Source organism: Octopus sinensis, linkage group LG19 (assembly GCF_006345805.1).
Source record: "Octopus sinensis linkage group LG19, ASM634580v1, whole genome shotgun sequence".
NCBI lineage: Eukaryota > Metazoa > Mollusca > Cephalopoda > Octopoda > Octopodidae > Octopus > Octopus sinensis.
The window spans coordinates 12,180,234-12,203,480 of record NC_043015.1 but is presented as its reverse complement, the minus strand read 5'-3'; the positions used below and the strand labels follow the sequence as shown (position 1 = coordinate 12,203,480).

The 23,247-nt window shown below is 36.6% G+C and overlaps 1 protein-coding gene across 1 annotated transcript in view; it reads left to right on the top strand.

The window, feature by feature from the left end:
- Positions 1 to 23,247, top strand: part of LOC115222170 (dehydrodolichyl diphosphate synthase complex subunit nus1) — a 52,754-nt gene that overhangs the window by 29,415 nt on the left and 92 nt on the right. Inside the window, exons 2-5 of the mRNA XM_029792314.2 lie at positions 4,812 to 4,934; positions 12,219 to 12,377; positions 17,115 to 17,214; positions 19,966 to 23,247. The exon at positions 19,966 to 23,247 is cut by the window's right edge and continues 92 nt beyond it. Coding sequence (XP_029648174.1) covers positions 4,812 to 4,934; positions 12,219 to 12,377; positions 17,115 to 17,214; positions 19,966 to 20,056 — 473 coding nt within the window. The 3' untranslated portion in view covers positions 20,057 to 23,247. The remainder of the gene's footprint in view (positions 1 to 4,811; positions 4,935 to 12,218; positions 12,378 to 17,114; positions 17,215 to 19,965) is intronic.

Here is a 23,247-nt window from a genome sequence, read left to right as displayed (position 1 = left end):
AAATTCCTGAATGGGATGGAGCTTAATTAGATAAATGTAAAATGCCTACTGGGATAAGGATTAGTTCAATATTGTTGACTAAAGTTGAAGTTGTTGTTGTTGAACTTGTTGCTGCAGCATTTCCACTATCCAATGGCTGAATCTTGTCCAGATGGTGGATGGGAGATTTGATTCAACATTTTGTGACATTTGTTCCATGACTTTGAGATCTCAGTTTTAATTCTTGGATGTAGTCTTTGGTGCTTTTAGTGGGGTTCAGGGTTCCTGTTTGAGGATAACTTTCTCCCTTCCTCCCACCAGTCCTGAAAAAAGAAAAATAAAGATCATGGTTGCTGTCCTTCCCTTCGCCAACTAAATGGTAAAAGAAATAAAATGAGAATTCGTCTATAAATTTTTGTACAGTTTAATCAGTTTGAAATTTTAAAATTGATGAACTGAGATCATCAGCAATGTCAATAAGTGTACAATGCTATTGTTGTCCCCGTCATCATCACCCTCCTCCCATTTCATCGTCTTTGTTACTGTTATCATCATCATCATCATCATCTTTGTTCATGCTTTTTACAGTTTTTTGGAATCTTCTCCAGTATGACATCTCACTTGCTGCACCTTTTCTTCCTCTTGGCCTTGCTTGTCATTTCTTTATCCAACTGTCCTTCTCAATATTGCATCAAATGTCCATAACTTTATAGTAGCAATATTTTTATGAATTTAAAACTAAGAGATGTGGAGGCACGTGACTTAGTGGTTAGGGTGTCAGCATCATGATCGTAAAATTGTGGTTTCGATTCCTGGATCGGGCGATGTGTTTTGTTCTTGAGCAAAACACTTCATTTCATGTTGCTCCAATCCACTCAGCTGGCAAAAATGAGTAACGCTGCGATGGACTGGCATCCCATCCAGCTGGGGAACACATACACCATAGAAACCAGGAAACTGGGCCCATGAGCCTGGCTAGGCTTTAAAAGGGTGCATTTATTATTTTAAAGCTAAGAGATTCATGGTTACAGATGACCATTAATTTGCAAAAAAAAATAAAATCATCATCGTCGTTTAGCGTCCGTTTTCCATGCTAGCATGGGTTGGACGGTTCTACTGGGGTCTGTGAAGCCAGAAGGCTTCATCAGGCCCAGTCAAATCTGGCAGTGTTTCTACGGCTGGATGCCCTTCCTAACGCCAAAATGTAGTAAATAAATAAGTAAACAAATAATTAAGAATTTCTTGTTAAATTGAAATAAAAAGAAATGATTAGAATTGGAATTTATATTGATGAAAAAACTTTTGGCAACAAATGTCCACCTGTTCCATGGATCAGACAGAATTTGTTGAGGGAGATTTTTTACAGTTGGATGCCCTTGCTGTTGCCACCCTCAATTATTTCCAAGCTGGGTAATTTCCCAGGGCCAGATATATTTTCCATAGAAGACTGGAAATGGAACAAAATTGCTTGTTTGATGGTGATGCTCATTTACAGCCACCACGGGATGCCAAAACAAACGTACACACACACACACTCTGTCTGTCTGTCTGTGTCTCTCTTGGTTTCTGTCAACAAAATCCACCTACACGGCTTTGATTAACTTGGGACTATAGTTGAAGACACTTGTCCAAGGTGCCACACAGTGGGACTGAACCTGAGACCACATGGATTGGAAAGCAAGGCTCTTACCCACACAGCCACCTACTCTTGTAGCCATGCCTCTAGTGAATATATATTTTCCCATTTCTCTTGCCATTAGGTTGCTTGGTTGAGGCTGTCATGAAAAAAACAACAGTTGCATGTTTTGATTTAGACAAAATACAAATACTGCTACAAATCTAAATCTTCTGAAACCTGTATTGATTTCTATCTTTGGCTTAAGGCCACCGACTTTCATAGAGGGGTTGTGTGGAGTTGATTAAGTCAACCACTCCACTGTACTTGATTTGTATTTATTTTATTGATCTTAGAGAGTTGAAAAGCAGAGACACCAATAGCTTTAAACCCTTTAGCATTTAAACTGGCCATATCCAGCCCAAGTATTCTGCCCCATCTTATGTTCAAACTGGCTCAGTCTGACCTCTTACACCTACCCTACAATTACTTTGTAATCTTAGAACTAGTAGATAGTGCATGACCAATTCAAAACAAATATAAATGGATAAGCATTACTTTTGACAGTTGTCTGAAAGCTAAAGGGTTAAACATAGGAACTTCTTTGTGGTCACTCAACCTGCTAGACATGGCAGTCAAATCTCCTAGCTGATATTGTACTATAGGGTATATAGGAAGATATAGTTAATGACCTAGATACACTAGTCTTGAAAATAAGATGGGATGGTCATGGTTGAATGCCTTTGATTGCAAGGTCTGCTCAGTTAGAAGTGTCTTGAAGCTAAACAGCTACTAAATAAAAGTTTGTAAGAAAAAATATAAAGCCAAATATTTTGGGGGTATAATGACCATGCTGGGATTTTTGGATTTGAATTGTGAATGTTTAGGGGTGTTGCTAAGTTCTACAAAGCATTAATCTGGTACTCTACCATTTCGAACATCCTTCTGAAACTAATATTTAAGAAATATTCTTAAAAAATTTCAGGAAAAAAAAAAAAGGAGAAAGTTTAGAAAATCTCAACAAAAGATGAAAATAGTAACTATACTGACAAGTAATGTTAATCACCACATCAATACAGCTGTTTGATGGTACTACTGTTTTAAGCCCCGACAGATCTTCTGCCAAACTGGTTGTAGGTGCAGCTTGCACCCTGTATATATTGCAAGCAGGAGAACGAACCCCTACCATCCTCCAGTAGAAACTTTGGAAGGATGAATAGTAAAACCAAGAAAGGAGAAAGATAATTTGTACAAATCTACTCAAATCCTTTTATAGTAATGTTTCTCTATCATTTTTGTCTCGTGTCCCTTTTAGATTTTCCAGAAATCTGTATACCCTCACTGTGAATGGACATAGTGTCTGTCTATCTGACTGTCAATCAATCCGTCAGTCAGAAGCCTAATTAAACCATATTGTAGGTTTAATTCACTAATTTACTCATCTCCCTCATCCTAACATCCCATACTCCAATAAAATATGATCATATCTTCCCAACTTACCCTAATTTTAATAATTCCTCCTCCTCATCATCATCGTTTAGCGTCCGCTTTCCATGCTGGCATGGGTTGGACGGTTCAACTGGAGTCTGGGAAGCCAGAAGGCTGCACCAGGCCCAGTCTGATCTGGCAATGTTTCTACGGCTGGATGCCCTTCCTAACACCAACCACTCCATGAGTGTAGTGGGTGCTTTTTACGTGCCACCGGCACAGGTGCCAGACGAGGCTGGCAAACGGCCTGTTTCTTTTTATGTTCTTTCAAAGGGTTCCTTACCTGAGGGTGTTCTTCTGTGATGAAACTAAACCTGATGTATTCTTGACATATAGTTATTTTCATTTCTCTGTTGGAATTTTTTTTGTGCTTGGGTCTAGAACTAGTAATATTTTACATGTAGCAAAAATTATTTAGAATAGGGAATGAGAGAGTTAACTATTTTTATGAACAGCAACTCTCTCTCAACACACATGCATGCACGCACACACACACAAATACACACACACACATGGATACAAACATGCACCCAGTTAATTGAACTATATTTGTTGTGTAACTTTAATTTCAACCACTTACTACACTCAAATCCTCTCAGAGGTCAAAAATTATCTGTTGCAGACAGGTTATCAATCCAGGGTTGGTAATACCTCTTTACTTATAACAATCTATAAAAACTGTGATAAATTTCAGTAAACTTCACTTTTTATTCAAGGGTATCTCCTGAAGAGTAAGCAACTTAGGCTGGAATCTTTATGGTAAAAGTTCCTGTTTAAAATTAGATCCAAACACAAATCTGTGGTACCTGCCAGTACCACAGACATATTGCTATCCCACCTTGTACTTCCCACATTTTAGTACAATGAGGATAATAATGGTTTATGATATAAGTGCAAAGTCACAGATATTTTTGAAGGGAATAATTGGTTATATTGACGTTCACCTAGTATTTTAAGTCATATGGCCTAGTGGTTAGAGTGCTGCACTCATGATTGTGAGGTCATGGTTTCAATTCTCACACCATCTGTGCATTGGGTTTTTGAGTAAAACGCGTCATTTCATGTTACTCCAGTCCACTCAGCTGTAAATGTGTAATCTTGCAACAGGTAGGTGTACAAAGGTGAGATAGTGATGCAGGAAAATCACCTGAAAGAAGTTCTTATGAGCCATGTTTTGTATCCAGCAATTGAAAGGATGAATAGTTCCACCCATACTGGGAATCCCGACGAGTTGGAATTGGTTTATCTACTTTTGCTTTTTACTTGTTTCAGACTGGTCATGCTGGGGTACCGCCTTGAAGAGTTTTTAGTCAAATGAATTGACCCCAATTTTTATTTTTATGCCTTTACTTATTCTATCAGTCTCTTTTGCTGAACTGCTAAGTTACAGACACAAACAAACCGACAGTGGTTGTCAAGCAGTGGTCACACACACACACACACATACACACACACTGTAATAGAAGATACCTAAGTATGTCTTGCAGACATCAAGTAACAGATATGAACCCATCCAAGCCCATGACTTATACTCATCTTATAGACTCCCTAGATTTTCTCATCTCATTAGAACTCAGATTCCATCAAGAATGAATTTGCATTTTTTTCTTCACAGAATTGATTATATCCATTCTGCTCTTGTTCCTATTTAAGAAAATGCTGTTAGCTTTTGTTAGTATTTTTATATTTTCTAATCATTAAAAAATTTTTTTTTTATATCTCATTCCAGGTGATTTAAAACGAAACAGCATAACTTTACAAAATGAACTCTTGAAAAAGAAACACGAATTATTTGGTCCTGAAGCAAATATGTACGAAATCTTACTCAACCCTGGTTCATCTTTAACAGAATGTAAGTCATTATGTGTGCATGCATACATGCATGCACATGCACACTAACTCACACACACACACACACACACACACACACACACTTGTATATGCACACATATTTATTTATACACATATATGTCAATATCGGCCGTGGCTTTGTATATAGAGGGTTTCCATTGGTACCATGTGGTCCATAGTTCTATCTGAGTGTTCAGCATCTTGGGCAAATGTCTTCTTTTGTAGTCTCAGGCTAACTGATGCTTTCTGAGCGAAATTGGTTGACTGGTCGACAGAAACTGAATGGCAGCTCAGTGTGTGTGTGTGTGCGCGTGTGCATGTGTGTGTATTTCATTGATTCCTTTATTCTTTTACTTGTCTCAGTCATTTGACTGTGGCCACGCTGGAGCACCACCTTTAGTCGAACAAATTGACCCAGGACTTATTCTTTGTAAGATGACTACTTATTCTGTTTGTCTCTTGTACATATGAAAATAACATGGGGAGAAAAAGCCATGAAACAAAACTCCATTGCTGGGAAGCTCAAACTTCCCTGGTCACCCAGTGGGTCATGGGTAGTCTAGTACATATATATGCACACACATAGATATATATACATAAATAGACATTCATATATATATATATATATATATATATATATCAACCCATGCCAGCATGGAAGATGCATGTTAATTGATGATATATATATATATATATATATATATATACACATAGATATATACATAAGTACACACATATATATATATATATATGTAAATGTGTGTGGGTGTGCGAGTTAATGAGTTTGTATTTCCCTTGTCTGCACATTTGTTTGCTGGTTGCAAACAGTGGTTAACTAGTGGTGTGTAGGCTTGTCATCTACTGTGAAAGCATGTCATGTTGCTTGACATGTCATGACATATTGCGAAATCTTTATAAGCAAAAAAATCTTTTATGCTGTGGTCATTTGTTTCCTGTTCTCCTAGTAAACGTGGCTGGGAGATTATTACCTTGCTTGGAGACAAGTGGGTGTTGGTGACAAGAAGAGCATACAGCTGCAGAAAACACTTATGAAAGCATAGAAAAATAGATCTTAAAATAACGATGAACTCAGCCACTTGCATGTTAATTTCACAAGCCTGCTGTTCTATTGATTGGATCAACTGGGACCCTTGTTGTCATAACTGACAGAGTGTCAGTTACATATATATAAATATATATATATATATATACATATACTCTCGGAGTGGTTGGCGTTAGGAAGGGCATCCAGCTGTAGAAACACTGCCAGATCTGACTGGCCTGGTGCAGCCTTCGGGCTCCCCAGACCCCAGTTGAACCGTCCAACCCATGCTAGCATGGAAAACGGACGCTAAATGATGATATATATATATACTAGCAGTATCGCCCGGCTTTGCTCGGGTTTGTTTCGACCCGCTAGAATTGTAATTTTGAAAAGTAAAAATTTTGTGAACATTTTTCTGGTCGAAATACACCGAAAAGTGGCGATACAGCAGTGAAAAAATCGTAAAAAATCGGGATTTTCATAGAAAAAAGCATCTTTTTGATGTAAATAATTTTTGGTATTAACATGGTATTAACCCTTCTATCATACTCTCAATTTTGGTCAACTTGCGCCGCAGGGTCTCGGAGGAGATAGTGTTAGTTGAAGGTTACCAAACGTGGCGCACACAGACAACTTTAGCTTTATATAGAGATAACACACACACATTAATACACATACATAGACACACACACACATGTATGTATGGATGTATATATGGGTACTTGTATCGCAGAGTGGTCCCGGTTGCGCACACGCGAATTCGCGCCAGACGTAGGTACTCGATACTCGATCGCCCTTAAATAATTACTTTTTTTTACAGAAACGCGAACGTATATAACGCGCAAAATTATTCCGTAGAATTTATCAAATTAAATAACGCAAAATTAATATATTTTTTGAAATTGCAAATTATTTAGAATATAAAAATCTGGCTGCTATTTCCAAGTGCCTGAGTAACAACCTCGCGGATTTACAGATAAATGAATTAATTACTATTTTACAGAATAAAATTAAATAATTCTTGAAAATTAATTAATATTAATATTTTTTGAACAAAGTAAATAATTTTTAAAACTTAAATAATAATTTTTTTTACACAAACGCGAACGGGGAAAAGGGGGTGGCGAATTCAATTTTTTTATTTTCGTTGAATGAATAGAAAAAATGTCTAATATATGTTGTACATACCTAAATTTTTTCTTTTTCATGACATTGTAGCAAAATAGTAGTGAATTATATAAATACCAGCAGTACATTTTTTTTTCTGGGGTATTTTTTTTCAACCTCGTCACATATTTGCCCCTTTCAATTTAAACAAAGTCTTAATTAAGCAATTACGGCAGCTTAGCAATGGTTTCAATACAGGCGTGACATCTGTATCTCAATTGTTCAAAACCCTTCAAATTTTTTCGCACGTGATGATATCATAGTGAAAACTTTCAATTACGCGCGCTTAGAAGTACGCTCGCAAATTAATACTACCAAAATTTTGATGTTCGCGCTCCGCTTGTGTGTGTGTGTGTGTGTGCGTGCTTTAGGTGTACGTAGGTATGTGTTTTTGTGTGTGTGTGTCACTGAAGCCATACATACATATATACATACATAACCTTTCTCTCTCTTTTCTCTCTCAGTCACTCACTACAAAAAGTGAATAAAAAAAGTTCAGTTATTTCTGTCTTTCACTCTCTCTGTCTCTTTACACACACTAACAAAAGCACTTCACTTACACACCACACTTTCTGTGTTGCACAACCCACCAAACACACACACACACACACTCACGCACGCACACATGTACATCAATGCTTTCGGAGTGAAATGTTAAAATATTGAGTTTTCTCGAATTTTGTCTTAATTGGGGGTGAAATTGAAAGAAATTTGTTATGGCATGACCGAATGGAGTACTTTGAAAAATCTTAGGTACACTCTAATTGAAGAAATTGTGTGAGGAGTAAATCGTTATGTATTTATTTGTTTCTGTTTGCTGTGTTTTTTTATTTTTTGAGTAGTGGTTTAAGGTACACTTGCAAAGAGAAAGTGGGAGAAATTATGTTGATAGCATGAGTGATCCATTTTATAGAAATACTTTCAGTTTAGTCTTCCTCAAATCACTCTGTCGCTATTTACTCTCTTCCAAGGACATTTTCACTCACTCTTATCTCTTAGCTTGCCATACATTTTACTCATGTATCTATCAGCGTGATAGACAGAAACAAATATTACATCGCCATCGCATTCTATTGTCTACCTCTCAACACACACACAGTGAATTACTTTCACTTTGTTCGTGTGTGTGTGCGTGTGGTGTAAACCACATTAAGAAAAGCATTTGACATACACACCAGAATGTGAGTTTTCTGTAAATTTTGCTTAATTGGAGTTTAAATTTTAAAAACTGGACCTGGCATGACCCGATGCATTCTACTCTTAAAAATGCTAGGTAAATTGTAATTGAAGAAATCCTATATTGTAGATTTCTATAACTGACAAAGGGAGGCAGATAAAATCTGCCTTTTATAATAAGAGATAAAGGCGGCGAGCTGGCAGAAATGTTAGCACGCTGGGCAAAATGCGTAGCCCTATTTCGTCTGCTGTTACATTCTGAGTTCCGAGGTCGACTTTGCCTTTCATCCTTTCGGGGTCGATAAATTAAGTACCAGTTACGCACTGGGGTCGATATAATTGACTTAATCCGTCTGTCTGTCCTTGTTTTTTCCCCTCTGTGTTTAGCCCCTTGTGGGTAGTAAAAATATTATGTATATTCAAAATGTGACCGCGTGTGTACCATTGACGATTTTTTTTTCCTCTGTCTTCCCTTCTCTGGATCTTTCCCTCTCCTATGTTTCCGACGAAGAGCTCTGCTCGAAACGTAAAACCCTCCTTCTTCCCTTCCTTCCTGAGCGTCCAATAATACTATATTTGTTCCACGTCCTCGCAATGTTGTTTTTTTTTTGTGCTTTCATGTTTGGCTTAACTAATATATATATATATATATATATATATATATATATATATATATATATATATATGCTCAATAGGTATGTATGATCCAGGGATGCAGCTGTAGGGAGTTAGTAAGCTTTAAACTATAGGCAGCTGGTATACTGAACAAAAAGTGAACAGTATACAATAGAATATGTTTATTAACATTGTAAGTTACACACTTCTTTCTATATCAAAGTTAAAAGGAATTTTAATAAGCTGATTGTTTCCATGCAACTCACGGTTTAGTAACTAACATTGCTAAGAATGCAAATAAATATCCCCAAAATATAAAGAGTGGAACAGGTAGGACATCAACTACAATTGTTTCATAACTAGCTGAAGTTTGTTACATAAGTATTAATAAACACACTGCTAGCTTAGCTAGTCTTCTGGTCATAGTCACCTCAATGAAGTTTATGATTAGGTTTGCTAAGCTGTGTTGTGTTTGTTACTGCTTATCTAATGAACTTCACCTAGTTATGAAAAAGTTGTACCCTGGGTTAGTGTCTTCTGCTGTATCCCTGGGCTGATCAAAGCTTGTGAGTGTATTTGGTAGATAGAAACTCTAAGAAGCCTGTTGTATGTATATATGTGTGTGTGTGTTTGTCTGATCACTACTGCTTGACAGTGTTGATGTGTTTACGTTCCCGTAGCTTAGTGGTTTGGTAAAAGAGACAGAATAAATACTAGGCTTAAAAAAATCCTGGGATGCCCCAGTGTGACTACAGTCAAATGACTAAAACAGATAAAAGATAAAGATATTCTACCTGTTCCACCCCTCATATATATGTAAATATATATATGTGTATAAAGATATCTTCTATGTAGTTGCTTGACCTGCTAGGAATAGTTACCAGATCTCTCGCCTTTCACATTCTACCACCTTGAAAACAAAGGACACATGGAATAGTCCTGAAAAACAAAGATAAAGAAACAAAAAAAAACAAAACAAAACAAAATAAGAGGGCCATGGTTGGATTGCCTTTAGTTATGTCTTCTGTCCAACTTAAGCCAATTTAGGGCCAAACTACAATAAACATTATGTTGCTCTTATCTCCTTGTTACTAAACCACTAACTTCATTTAATTTCAAACAACTAATAATTACTTTTGTCTTTCTTTTTACTGGTTTGGTCTGTAATAAGGGGTTGTTTCCCCATGGCCTTTGCAGACCCGTGAAGACCAGTGGGATCAATGTGGTTGATGTTCTTGCACGACTGCACAAAAAATGTGGGCAGGTAGGGAATTCCAGAGTGGGGTCACCATTCTATGGAGAAAGGATCAGGAGAAGTAGCCAGAGTGTGATCTGTGAGTGGTTGGTCTTGGTAGACAATGTGTGTGATGGATGAAAAGAGGAGACATAAGGGAGTCAGGTGGGTATGGGTGGAAGTAGCATGGGGTCAATCAGCTCTGAGAAGAAGAGGTCACTGTAGTCATCATCATCATCATCATTATCATCATCATCATCATCATCATCATCATTATCATCATCTTCATCATCATCATCATTATCATCATCTTCATCATCGTCGTCATCGTTGTCATCATCGTCGTCATCATCATCATTGTCATCATCGTCGTCGTCATCGTCATCATCGTCGTCGTAGTCATCATCGTCGTCGTCATTATCATCGTTGTCGTCATCATCGTCGTCGTCATTATCATCGTTGTCGTCATCATCGTCGTCGTCATTATCATCGTTGTCGTCATCATCGTCGTCGTCATTATCATCATCGTCGTCATCAACGTCGTCATCATCATTGTCATCATCATCATCATTGTTGTCATCAACGTCATCATCATCATCAATGTCGTCATCATCGTCGTCGTCGTCATCATCATCGTCATCGTCATCATTTAACGTCCGTTAAATGGTTTGGATGGTTTGATAGGAACTGGTCAGCTGGAGAGCCACCCTGGCTCCGTTTTGTCTGTTTCGGCTTGGCTGCTATGGTTGGATGCCCTTCCTAGTGCCAACCATTTTACAGAGTGTACTGAGTGCTTTTAACACACCACTAGCACACCAGTGCTTTTACATGGCACAAGCATGGATACTCTTATGTGAAAATGTCACAGGTGCTTTTATTTGCATGTGAGGTCACCACATACGTACAAGAGTATATATTCACACGCATTTGTATGTATTGTTTAAGCTCTCTATATGTCACCATTAAGCTTCTCAATAGACACTTGTTTTTCCAGTTGTTGCCTATTATTATTTTAAGATATTTTATCTCCACCAAGGTTTGTTGCAATACTTACACATGCACTTGCATTCACTCACTGATATTGTCTGCCTGTCTTACACACACACACATAGACACACATACAAGACACAGACATACAGACAAACACACACACACACACAGGCACACATACAAAACACAGACATACTAACACACACACACACAGGCACACATACAAAACACAGACATACTAACACACACACACACACAAACATGAACATGCACATGTGCACACACACACACACACACACACATGCACAAACATAGATACACACACACAGGCACACATACAAGACACAGACATAAAAACACACACACACACACATACACACAAATATGAACATGCACATGTGCACACACACACACAGACATAGATACACAAACACAGGCGCACATACACACAGGCACACAAACACAGGCGCACATACACACAGGCACACAAACACACACACACATACACACACACACACACACACAGGCACACACACACACACACACACAGACATAGATACACACACACAGGCGCACATACACACAGGCACGTACACACAGGCACACATACACACAGGCACACAAACACATACACACAGGCACACACACACACACACACAGGCACACACACACACACAGACATAGATACACACACACAGGCGCACATACACACAGGCACACAAACACAGGCGCACATACACACAGGCACACAAACACAGGCGCACATACACACAGGCACACACAGGCACACACACAGGCACACACACACAGACACACACACACCCTTGAGAATTGAGTCTGAATTATTTATTGCATTTAATGTCAAAATCCAGATTTTCATTTTACTATTTTACCATTCCACTGGTTTATACTTTTAAGTTGTGAGATTTGAGCTTTTATCAATGAAATAGATCTGGTGTGTTTTGAAGAATGTTTTGACAACAAAATTAGAAATTTATACACAAATGTAATTTGTTTATTTTTTTACTTATATTTTATTTGTTTCTCTATTATTGCAGTACCAAAATGTGGCAAACAAATTTTGGTGAATATTCTCTCGCTTGATGATGGTAGGCAGTCTTTGGTACATATAGCACAACATCTCAGTGAACAGGTTTTACAAAAGCAGATGAAAATATCTGATATAAATCCTGAATTGATAGACAGATTTTATAAAAGTAAGTATATAACTTTACTCTCTTTTACTCTTTTATTTGTTTCAGTCATTTGACTGCGGCCATGCTGGAGCAGCGCCTTTAGTCGAACAAATCGACCCCAGGACTTATTCTTTGTAAGCCTAGTACTTATTCTATCGGTCGCTTTTGCCGAACCACTAAGTGACGGGGACATAAAACACACCAGCATTGGTTGTCAGGCGATGTTGGGGGACACACAGACACACAAACATATACACATACATACACAAATATATATATATATATATATATATATACACACATACATACATATACATATATACGACAGGCTTCTTTCAGTTTCTGTCTATCAAATCCACTCACAAGGCTTTGGTCGGCTCGAGTCTATAGTAGAAGACACTTGCCCAAGGTGCCACGCAGTTGGACTGAACCCGGAACCATGTGGTTGGTAAGCAAGCACTTACCACACAGCCACTCAAGATTTTTGTTATTTCTTTAACCCTTTAGCATTTGAACTGGTCACATCTGGCCCTTCACACCTAACCTACAATGTCATTCTACAAAAAATACAATCACATTATTGAAATCTCCAAACTGTGAGATAATGCATTATTAATTCAAAACAAAGTGAATGAATAAGCAGCAAATTTGATTGAGTAATCTGAATACTGAAGGGTTAATTTTGGTTCACATTGATTTTGGTCTTAGAAGGTTTCAGTCTTTCCTTTCAACATCAACCTACCTGAGACCAGCTAAAGGATTAATCCTTTAAGCATTGGAACTGGTCATATCTGGCCCAACACATTCTATTTGTTTTATATTCAAACCAACCAGAACTGGTTTCTTGTACCCACTTTACAATGTCATTCTAAAAATGCTCCTGCTGATGAAGAAGATTGGCCTGCAGGTGTTCTGTGCCAGTGCCACGTAAAAAGCACTCATATCAGTGCCACATAATGGCACTCATGCCAGTGTCACGTTAGAAGCATCAAGCACACACTGTAAAGTGGTTGGTGTTAGGAAGAGCATCTGGCTGTAAAAACCAGACCAAATCAGACTGGAACCTGGAGCCAGCATGGAAAATGGACGTTAAATGATGATGACATCATCGAAATCTTGAAGCTGTGATATAATGCATGATTAATTCAAAAGAATGTGAATAAATAAATGTTACATTTGACTGAGTAATCTGAATGTCCAAAGGTTAAAAGAGTTGAATGCAAGATATCACAATAAAGGCGGCGAGCTGGCAGAAACGTTAGCACGCTGGACGAAATGCTTATTGGTTTTTCGTCTGTCATTACGTTCTGAGTTCAAATTCTGCCAAGGTCGACTTTGCCTTTCATCCTTTCGAGGTCGATAAATTAAGTACCAGCTATGCATCGGGGTTGATGTAATCAACTTAATCCGTTTGTCTGTCCTTGTTTGTACCCTCTATGTTTAGCCCCTTGTGGGCAATAAAGAAATAAGATATCACATAATCATGCAGAATTTCACAGCTTTTTACCAATGTAATGTTTCATTTTCCTGCATAAATGTAATACAAACCCAGTTCTGTAGCTGTAGGATGTAACCAGACTAATAATAGTTGAATTTACTGTGTACAGCTGCTGGTTACTAGAGAATAGCTTAAGAATTAATAAGGGATTGGTTAAGGAATTAACAAGGAGCCTTTTAAATCGGATTTTACAAAAGCAGTCAAAAACATTTGATAAAGATCCTGAATAATAGACAAAATTTTATTTTTCTTTCAATCTCAGTTCATATTGAGGTGAGGATAGGTTAAGGCGAAGTCTTTCAATAGCAATCTGCCTGAACTTGGCTCCCTTAGGCCTTTAGCATTTAAACTGACCATATCCTGTCCCAAAATATTCTATCCGTTTTTTGTTCAAACTAGCCAAATTTGGCCTCTCACACCTAGCCTCAATATCATTCAAAAACGAAATAGATACATCATCAAAATTTCGAAGCTATGAGATAATGCATTATTAATTCAAAACAATGTGACTAAATGTGCTTTGACACATTAACTGAGATTGAAAGAAAAATAAAACACCTTAATAGCCTTTATTAATTCAAGATCTTTATTGAATATTCTTGACCGCTTCTGTAAAATCTGATTTAAAAGTGATTTCGCTACTTCTTTTAGCGGGTTGAGTAACTACATAGAAGCTCCTTTGTCAGTTCTTTAGCCATTTCTTTGTTTATTCCTTAAATGCTTAAAAGAGTTTCAAGCCAGTGAAGGAACCTCTTTGTGGTCACTAGACTTGCTAGAAATAGCAGCCAAATGTTACTATGGCTCTGTCTAGTCAAGGATATGCTGTTGCTTATTGTCCATTGTGTAGACTGTAGTCGTATTTCCTCCACCGTAACCCTGTTGTTGATGAATGAAGGGTCAAGTAACCACAGTCAAGACTAACAACTAAAACTGTTTATGAGCTGTGACTTCCATATGCCTGGCACTCTGAATATGCAGATATAAAAGATGTCTGGCATTTTGAATTGGGTTGAATTCCAGGTTTTAGTCGCTGTTTTTTTTTCTGTGGAAATCTTGGATTTATTGTGGAGAAAGATATGAAATTTCGGACATGAAACAGTCTCTCCATATTTAACATTTTAAGTTCGCTAGAGATTCGGCAAATAGCGCAGGGGAAACAACTTTGTAAAAAAGCGAAAAAAGGCTCTAACGAAAGAACATCTGCGTCGTTCTCGAACTGCTAGAAATAGCAATAAAATCTTCCTCACAATATTCCTTTCTTTCTTAAAAGTAGAGAGACTCGTTAGATAATGTAGTTCTAGAAACGTAGTACCCAAAAGTAAGATGACTTAGTCGTGGATGGTACACCTTTTATCAGTCATATGAAATTGTTATTTATCGAAGAAAATTATTTTTAAAAAAATGTTTTAATTTGCACTCTAAGCCTAAGTAAAGGGAGGTAACCACTAACTCTTTATGTAAGGGAGATAAGCACTTAACGTCATTGCATTTGCTTTGTCTTAAAAAGTTGATTGCGACGTTCATAGCTCAGAAATGTCACAGGTTAATTGTTAGACCTTTGCTATGCATCTGTGTTGTTAGGTAGATAGGCGAAATTTTGCTTAAGGAGTTTTGTGTCGCATTGACAAATCCTGTTGGTATGTATAAACTGTTGTGGAGAAAAATTTTCATCTTTTGATTTGTACAATAGTTGAAAGGGCATTGTACAAGTTGTGCTGTTGTGTACAAGATGTAGTGGTTTACAAGTTGTATTACTGATATTATAATATAATAAAACAGTATATTATAGATAAAGTTCTATATTTAAGAGATGAGGAATTATGTACATTATTTACGGATATATGGCATAGTGGTTAAGAGTGCGGGCTAATAACGCCAAGATTCCGAGTTCAATTCCAGGCAGTGACCTTAATAATAATAACAACAACATCGAAAAATACCTTAGGAATGAGAACTTAGGTTCGAAATTTCCCCAAGACACCTGATGAATGCTGGAGGGTATATCAGTCGAAACGTTGTGTTAACAAACAAGATGAGGACAAATATCTGTCAAATGTAAATAATGTATATTACAGATACTATAACAGTGCATTTTATAATCTATGACACTGTATTTCAGAAGTTCATGATGATGATGATCATCATCATCATTTAACATCCATTTTCTGTGCTGGCATGGATTTGATGGTTTGACAGGATCTGGCGAGCTGCAGGGCTACCCCAAGTTTCAGTGTCAGCTTTGGCCATTTTCCCTATGGCTGGATGTCCTTTTCCTAATGCCAACCACCTTACAGTGTCTACTGGGTGCTGTTTACGTGCTCTAGTGAGGTCACCAACTAAGTTGCAAGACTGAAAACGAACAGAAATGGGAAAGCCTCTGCCCAATGACTAAGTGTGTGTATGTGTTTGGGGTAGAGAGATGGAAGCTAGCTTTATGCTAGGTGCTTAGAAGCTAAAGTATGATACAGATGTCTTGCATTGCCACCATCATTCTTACACCTGCTTTTTCATGATGATGATAACGCTCTCTGCCACTTTTATGAGTTGGTTTATCACTTTGATACTTCTGAGTTGCTTTTGATCTTCTTGACTTTGCAAGTAACCAGTCTCTGTTCTACTTTGCTAGATATTTTCAGAATCTTAGCTGCTTTCCCTAAGGGAGCTGCCACTTTCCCTGCCATAATATCCTTAATGGATCTTTCCACTGTATAGTAATCAGCATCAGTAACTAATTCCTGTTGAATCTTTACCCTTTAGTATTTAAACCGGCCATATCCAGCCAAAATATTTAATCTGTCTTATGTTCAAACTGACCAGATCCAGGCTCTCACACCTACCCTACAATGTTATTCTACATTAAGTAATTACACCATCAAGATCTTGAAGATATGAGAAAATGCATGATTAATTCAAATCAATGTGAATCAATAAGCATTATGTTTGATAGAATAATCAGAAAACAAAAGGGTTAAGGAGTAACTCTCCTTTCTTCCACATATTCTCCTCATTCAGTAATGGCTTATAGTAGTGTTCCCATGCCTGTTTCATCCCACTATTCGTAAAGGTCAGTGCATCAGTAGCATCAAATTTATTTAAATTTTGTATAGAGATATTAGATATTATTTTTGTAATTGTTTTTCTACCTGTCTCTCCTCTTACTGATTTGTCTGCCAACCTACACTTGTTTATCTACTTAGCAGCTTCCGAAATTCTCACCTCCTTCTCTCTTTCTCTAAAACTCCCTATCTCTCTACTTACAGTTACATATGGTTGTCCAGCACCTGATCTTATCATCCGATTTGGCAAAACAGAATCCTTGTTAGGATTCTCTCCATGGCAATCACAGTTCTCAGAAATATTGTAAGTTTTATTTATTTTTTTTCATATCATTTATCTTTTATTTCGAAGGGCTGAAGAAATCAGTACTTACTTTTCAAGCCTGGTATTTATTCTGATGGTCCCTTCTGCTGAACTGCTAAGTTATGCAGACATGAACAAACCAACATTGGTTGTCAAGTGCTGGTTGGGTACAAACACAGCACAATCACAGATATGTACACATAATCATAAAGACACACAGACATATACCCATCTACACATGACAGGCTTCTTACAGTTTCTGTCTACCAAATCCACTCATAAGGTTTTGGTTGGCCCAAGACTACAGTAGAAGATACTTGCCCAAAGTGTCATGCAGTAGGACTGAACCTGGAACCATGTGGTTGGGAAGCAAACTTCTTACCACACAACCACCTGTGCCTGTTCTTTACTTTTGTTTTCCTCTCTCTTGCACTTCACTTCTGTTTTCTTCTACGCTTCTACATCCATTTGTTTTGTTGGATCTTTTTGGTTTGAATGCAGTTTTTAACATAATTTCTAGGTAACTAAAAAATTTTAAACTTCGTATACTGGTAGAATGTGTTTATAAAACATCTTTTTCTCTTGGCTTTATTGAGAAAATTCTATAGTTTGTAAGATATTTGGTCTTTAATTTCTTGCATTTCGGCAATTTCAACCAATGAATGACCGTCTATTGAGGTGAAAACATTCTGTGCCTTATGAATATGTCCCTCGTTTAAGAAACAGATTGGGTTTATTTACATTTGTGAAGTAAAAAAGATACCCTTCCCCCACCCCTAATCCTAACTAACCCTAAATCTAAAATAGATTGAAATGCAATAGTTCGATACTACGGTCATAATTATGGGTGTCATAGTTACCTAGAAATTATGTTAAAAACTGCTGTTCAAACTGAAAAGATCCGATTTATTTTATTCATTTAAACATATATGTTAGTATGGGAAGGGTGCCACATAAAAAGCACTGATACTAGTGCCACGTAAAAAGCTCTGGTGATGGTGCCACATAAAAATCATCCAGTACATTCTGTAAAGTATATGGCATTAAGAACATCCAGCTGCAGAAACCCAGCCAAAACAGACTTTGGAACCTGGTGTAGCCCTTTGGCCTTGCCAGTTCCTGTCAAGCTGTCCAACCCATGCCAGCATGGAAAACAGAGATATTAAATTTTGATGATGATGATTATGATGATGATATTGAAGCACATGTTTTTGCCACTGGGTAGTTACAGCTTTTTTGTATAAAAGCAACAATGGGAGGATATCATCCTACCTTCATAAAACCAAAGGTGAGGCAGGAGGTGGGGTTTCAAAGAAATTTATGTAATTTTTTTCATCTGTCTGTTTCTCATTTGCATTGTTATAAATGATATTTATTGTTAGTGTTGTTTTGTCCTTGGTTGGCCTTGGTGGACAAACCCATGATCAAACTCATTTGAAGCATCATTACTTTGAGCAGTTACTGTGTAGCAAGGAGTACATTGTCCAGTGTTCCTATCTCTTTTCAAATAGGTAGCATGTGTGATTTGAAGGTAATGTAGTTGCTGCTTTTAGCATGTTATGTGACCATACTAAGGTTCCATATTGTTGCAATTAGCAGTCATATTACCTACCAGTAAAATGTATTTGTTAACTTTTAAATGGTTGGAAAGGGTTGCATGAATGTGTGTGTATGCCAGACAGGTAAATAAATACAAAAACTATAAAATTCATATGAGGTTCTTGCATTGTTGTTGTCAAATGAATGCACAAATGAAGAGAAATCAGTGCACTTATTTCATCCAGAGCTAGTTGAAGCATCACTTTCTTCTGTGCTCTCTAGAGCATCATCATCATCTACTTCATCTGATGAAGAAGAAAAGTCAGAAAATTGCCAGTACTGCCTGACTGGCCCTTGCGCTGGTTGCACGTAAAAGCACCCACTACACTCTCGGAGGGGTTGGCGTTAGGAAGGGCATCCTGCTGTAGAAACTCTGCCAGATCAGATTGGAGTCTGGTGCAGCCATCTGGTTCGCCAGACCACAGTCAAATCGTCCAACCCATGCTAGCATGGAAAGCGGACGTTAAATGATGATGATAATGATGATAAATCTTCCATTTGTGACTATATTTCTCCCATCATTAAGGGTCACTTTACTCAGGCGCATTTGACAAAGGAATGCTTGGGTGTCAATTGTTGATGGCTGTATCCATGTCAAAATTTTAAAACATCGATTGATGATGTCCACTGTTCTCTATTGAAACATCAATTGATGATTTTTGCCATTTAGCTTTTAAGCCAGCAATATCAGGCCCAAATATTCCACCTGTTATATGTTCAAACTAGCCAGATTCAACCTCTCACACCTACTTATAACACTTCTAACACTTGATCCCACATAGTCTCCATCCCTCTATACTGAAACCATATTGTAGGTTGTACCTCATGTTCTTGTTTTTTATCTTATATAACAAAACTTTATTTTAACGCTTTAACATTTAAACTGGCCATATCCAACCAAATTATTTTACCTGTTTTATGTTCAAACTGACTAGATCCAGCCTTTCCTACCAGCCCTACAATGTCATTCTAAGAATAAAACCATCAAACAATCACATCACTGAAATTTTGAAGCTATGAGATAATGATTGATTAATTTAAAACAACGTGAGTTAATAAGTGTTAAATTGGACAGAGTAATTTGAATGCTAAAGGGTTAATGCCAGTTTTATCAATTATATTTCTAATTATTTAATTTCCTCTTTATTTCAGACCTTGTCCATCACATGTAGGTTTGGATTACCTAACATATCTTAGCACTTTAATAGACTATGCTAATTCATCACAGCGCTGCGGTAAATAAAGAAATGACTTGTTTCCCATTCCCATATCTCTCCTCCTCCTCTTGTTTCTCTGTAAAGCTGTTCAAAGGTTTAATGATTGTTTTGTTGTTGTTATTGTTTCCTCAAAGATTCAGAAATAAAATGCCAAAGGAAAAAGATTAAAAAAAAAAAAAATACAAATCAAACTGAAATATAAAACACTTGGTGAGGAAAATGAAAATCTCTTCAAAGATGAACATCTTCTTTGCAGAAGATCAGCAGAAACTTTTAAGGTCTTTTGGAACAAGTTGCTTTGTCTTGGTAGATCAAACTAAAAAAATTTCTAAGTCTCTCATTTAGATTACATAGGAGATGGCAACCTAACGAAGGGAGCTAATTCAAATGTCTTTTTTTGTCTCACTAATAACAGGGTAGATTTAGATCAGTGGTTACCATAGTGATCCATTTTGGAAAATCAATAACTCTCTCATTCTCTTTTGCTTTATATTTCAATTTAAAAAAAAGTCAATTTTTCAAAAAAATTATTGAGTTAACATTTGATACAAGGGAAAAACATTCCTCAGTTTTTTGTTGGCAGTAAATGTTGTGTTGTAGCCCTTATGCCTAGCTATGGCTTATTGTACAGCATTTTCATAAATTTGAATTTTTCCATACATTTCAAAAGTAAAGGATTTTGCCTTTGTAGCACTTCCAGGATTATAACCCAATTTGGGTTGCTACCCACAAACTGGGAACCACTGATTTAGATAAACTATTCTTCTTAGTATATAAATATGTAGCCAGCTGTATTTGGATGATGTGTTAGGGGTTGAGTACCTGCTGTGTGTGTTGTTTGTAACTGTCATAGAATTTTCACAGCAACTGAGATGAGAATAAAAATACATAATGTTCACCTCCAGTTAAAAAAACAAAAACAATTTATTACTATGTATAGATAATTAGATAATACTTTAGGTGAGCATTTTGAGATTTGGCTTTAGTAAATACAATTTATAATTGCATTTAATAGACATTTCTCAATTCATCAGGTTATCCTAAAGAAGCAATGTCATTTTTGCAACAAGATTGAACGTAAAACTAGAGTAAACTAATTTTTTTATTAACTAATCACTTTAAAAATTATTCGTTTTCATTTCTGCTAATGACAGAAAATTGTTTCAATGCCATGTTTTCTAAATTCAGATGATTTTCAGGAGAAAAACTTTAAAAATTTGAGTTTACCTCATTACACAAAATTATACATTAAAAAGAAAAAATATTTTATATATTTTTATTTCTAAAAGTAATATATTTTTCCTGGGGAACCTGGCAAAATTTAGAGATTAATCTGTAGTTTTAAAATCATACAGAAATGGCCAATATGAGAGCGAGGATCTCTAATAAAATTTCTCTGGTTTTTACTGAAGCAATTCCTGCAATATGGTAACTTGTATTGTCATAGTAGATCATAATTCCTTTCTGGTCAACCAAAGAGTATTTTTCCCTTCTTAGTAGTGTGGTAATGTCCAATAGTTTCAGATGTTGACAAACAAATCTCAGTAGTGGTTCTATGATTGGGTAGAGACAACTTGCCTCTGATTGAATTCCGAAGTGATAGATACTGATATTTTGCCATTTTTGTGGCTTATCAACATCATGTATCTGAACTGAACTGTGTCGTAGCTGTTCTCATATACCTTCATTGAAAATACTTGGTAAAACACTCTCCCTTTTGGTTATGGCATAACTAGTTTTCCTAAGCAAACTTACAAGTCTGATCTGCTTAAAGCTCTCTAACGGAAACCTCAATTTCTATCATTATTCACTCAAGCAATTCATAAGCAGAGTTTGATATGGTGAAAGATGTTTATGCATCTCATCTCATCTCATCTCATCTCATCTCATCTCATTTCATCTTATCAACTAACAACTGTCATTCCACTCACTTTCCTGACTTTAATACTTCTCCACAGAGTTCCATGTATTGATGTATTGGAGGAAGGAGAGGAATTTTGAATATTTTCAGCCATTTGTTAATAGTTGTGCAACATTGCTGTTTAGGTATCATGAATAGATAATTAGATAATCAGTATGTATGTGTGTGTGTGTGTGTGAACACACGTATATTCATGATGTGTGTGTGTGTGTGTGTGGATATATATGTAGATATATATGTAATTTATTCATGATGTGTGTGTATACACATGCCATGAAAATATATGTGGGTGAATGTGTCTGTATATATTAGGATAGGCATTTGAAATTGATCTCTTTGTCCATTTTGAAATGAGATGTTACTTATGGAATGAAGTCATAACTGAGGGGGATGAAATATAATTGATCTCATTGAAGACTCAGTTTGGTCTAGCTATTTAGATAAAGCCTCTACAATTAGCTCTGTTTGAACTGAAGTACTACGCAGATACAACTAACTAAATACTTAGGGACCTCCCAGTTTTACAGAAGTGCAGTATCTATCAGCTTGTGTTTGGTTCAATATTTGATCAACATTTTAATCCCATCATATCTCCTATATTAGAAACATTTTAGGATTTACTGATTTAAAACACACCATTTCTTATATTTTAATTCTTTTGATACTGACCTGCCTGATACCACTTCTGCTTATATAAAAAAAAAAAGTTTTCTTTTTAAGACTTCACGTTTAAATTAAAGCCTTCGATCTTAATTTTATTTAAAATTCATTTTGTTAAGCTCTGTTCCAAATACCAGCAGAATAACAGCAGGGTTAGTTACTTTGTTAAATCCTCTCATATTCTTGGTTATTTACAAAAATAGACAATGTTTTACCTTAGAAATATGGTGACAAAAGGCTTAAAGGCTGCAAGGTTTTTGTTGTAATGTGTCAAGAAATAAGCCACAGCCTATACTGCTGCTGTTACTAACATATTTCTGTTGAAATGCACTTACCATATTTCTGTTGAAATGCACTGCCTTTGTTCTAATTAATTTTGAAAATGGTGAAGAATTTAGTAAAGTAACTTTGACCTTTATTAACCTGGCGTTTGGCACATAAATCAACATGAAATTTTGAAAGAAAGATTTTATTTTGCTCACTTTAAACTTGAAGTTTGTATCATAGAAGCAGAGGTGGTCTTGGGTGGGTTGGTATCAAATAGGTTAAATGACCATATAGAAGCTCCCTTGGTGTGTCTGGTTTGAGATGCACCTTTAGTAATGGCCATCCAGTTGCTCCAACTGGATAATTCAT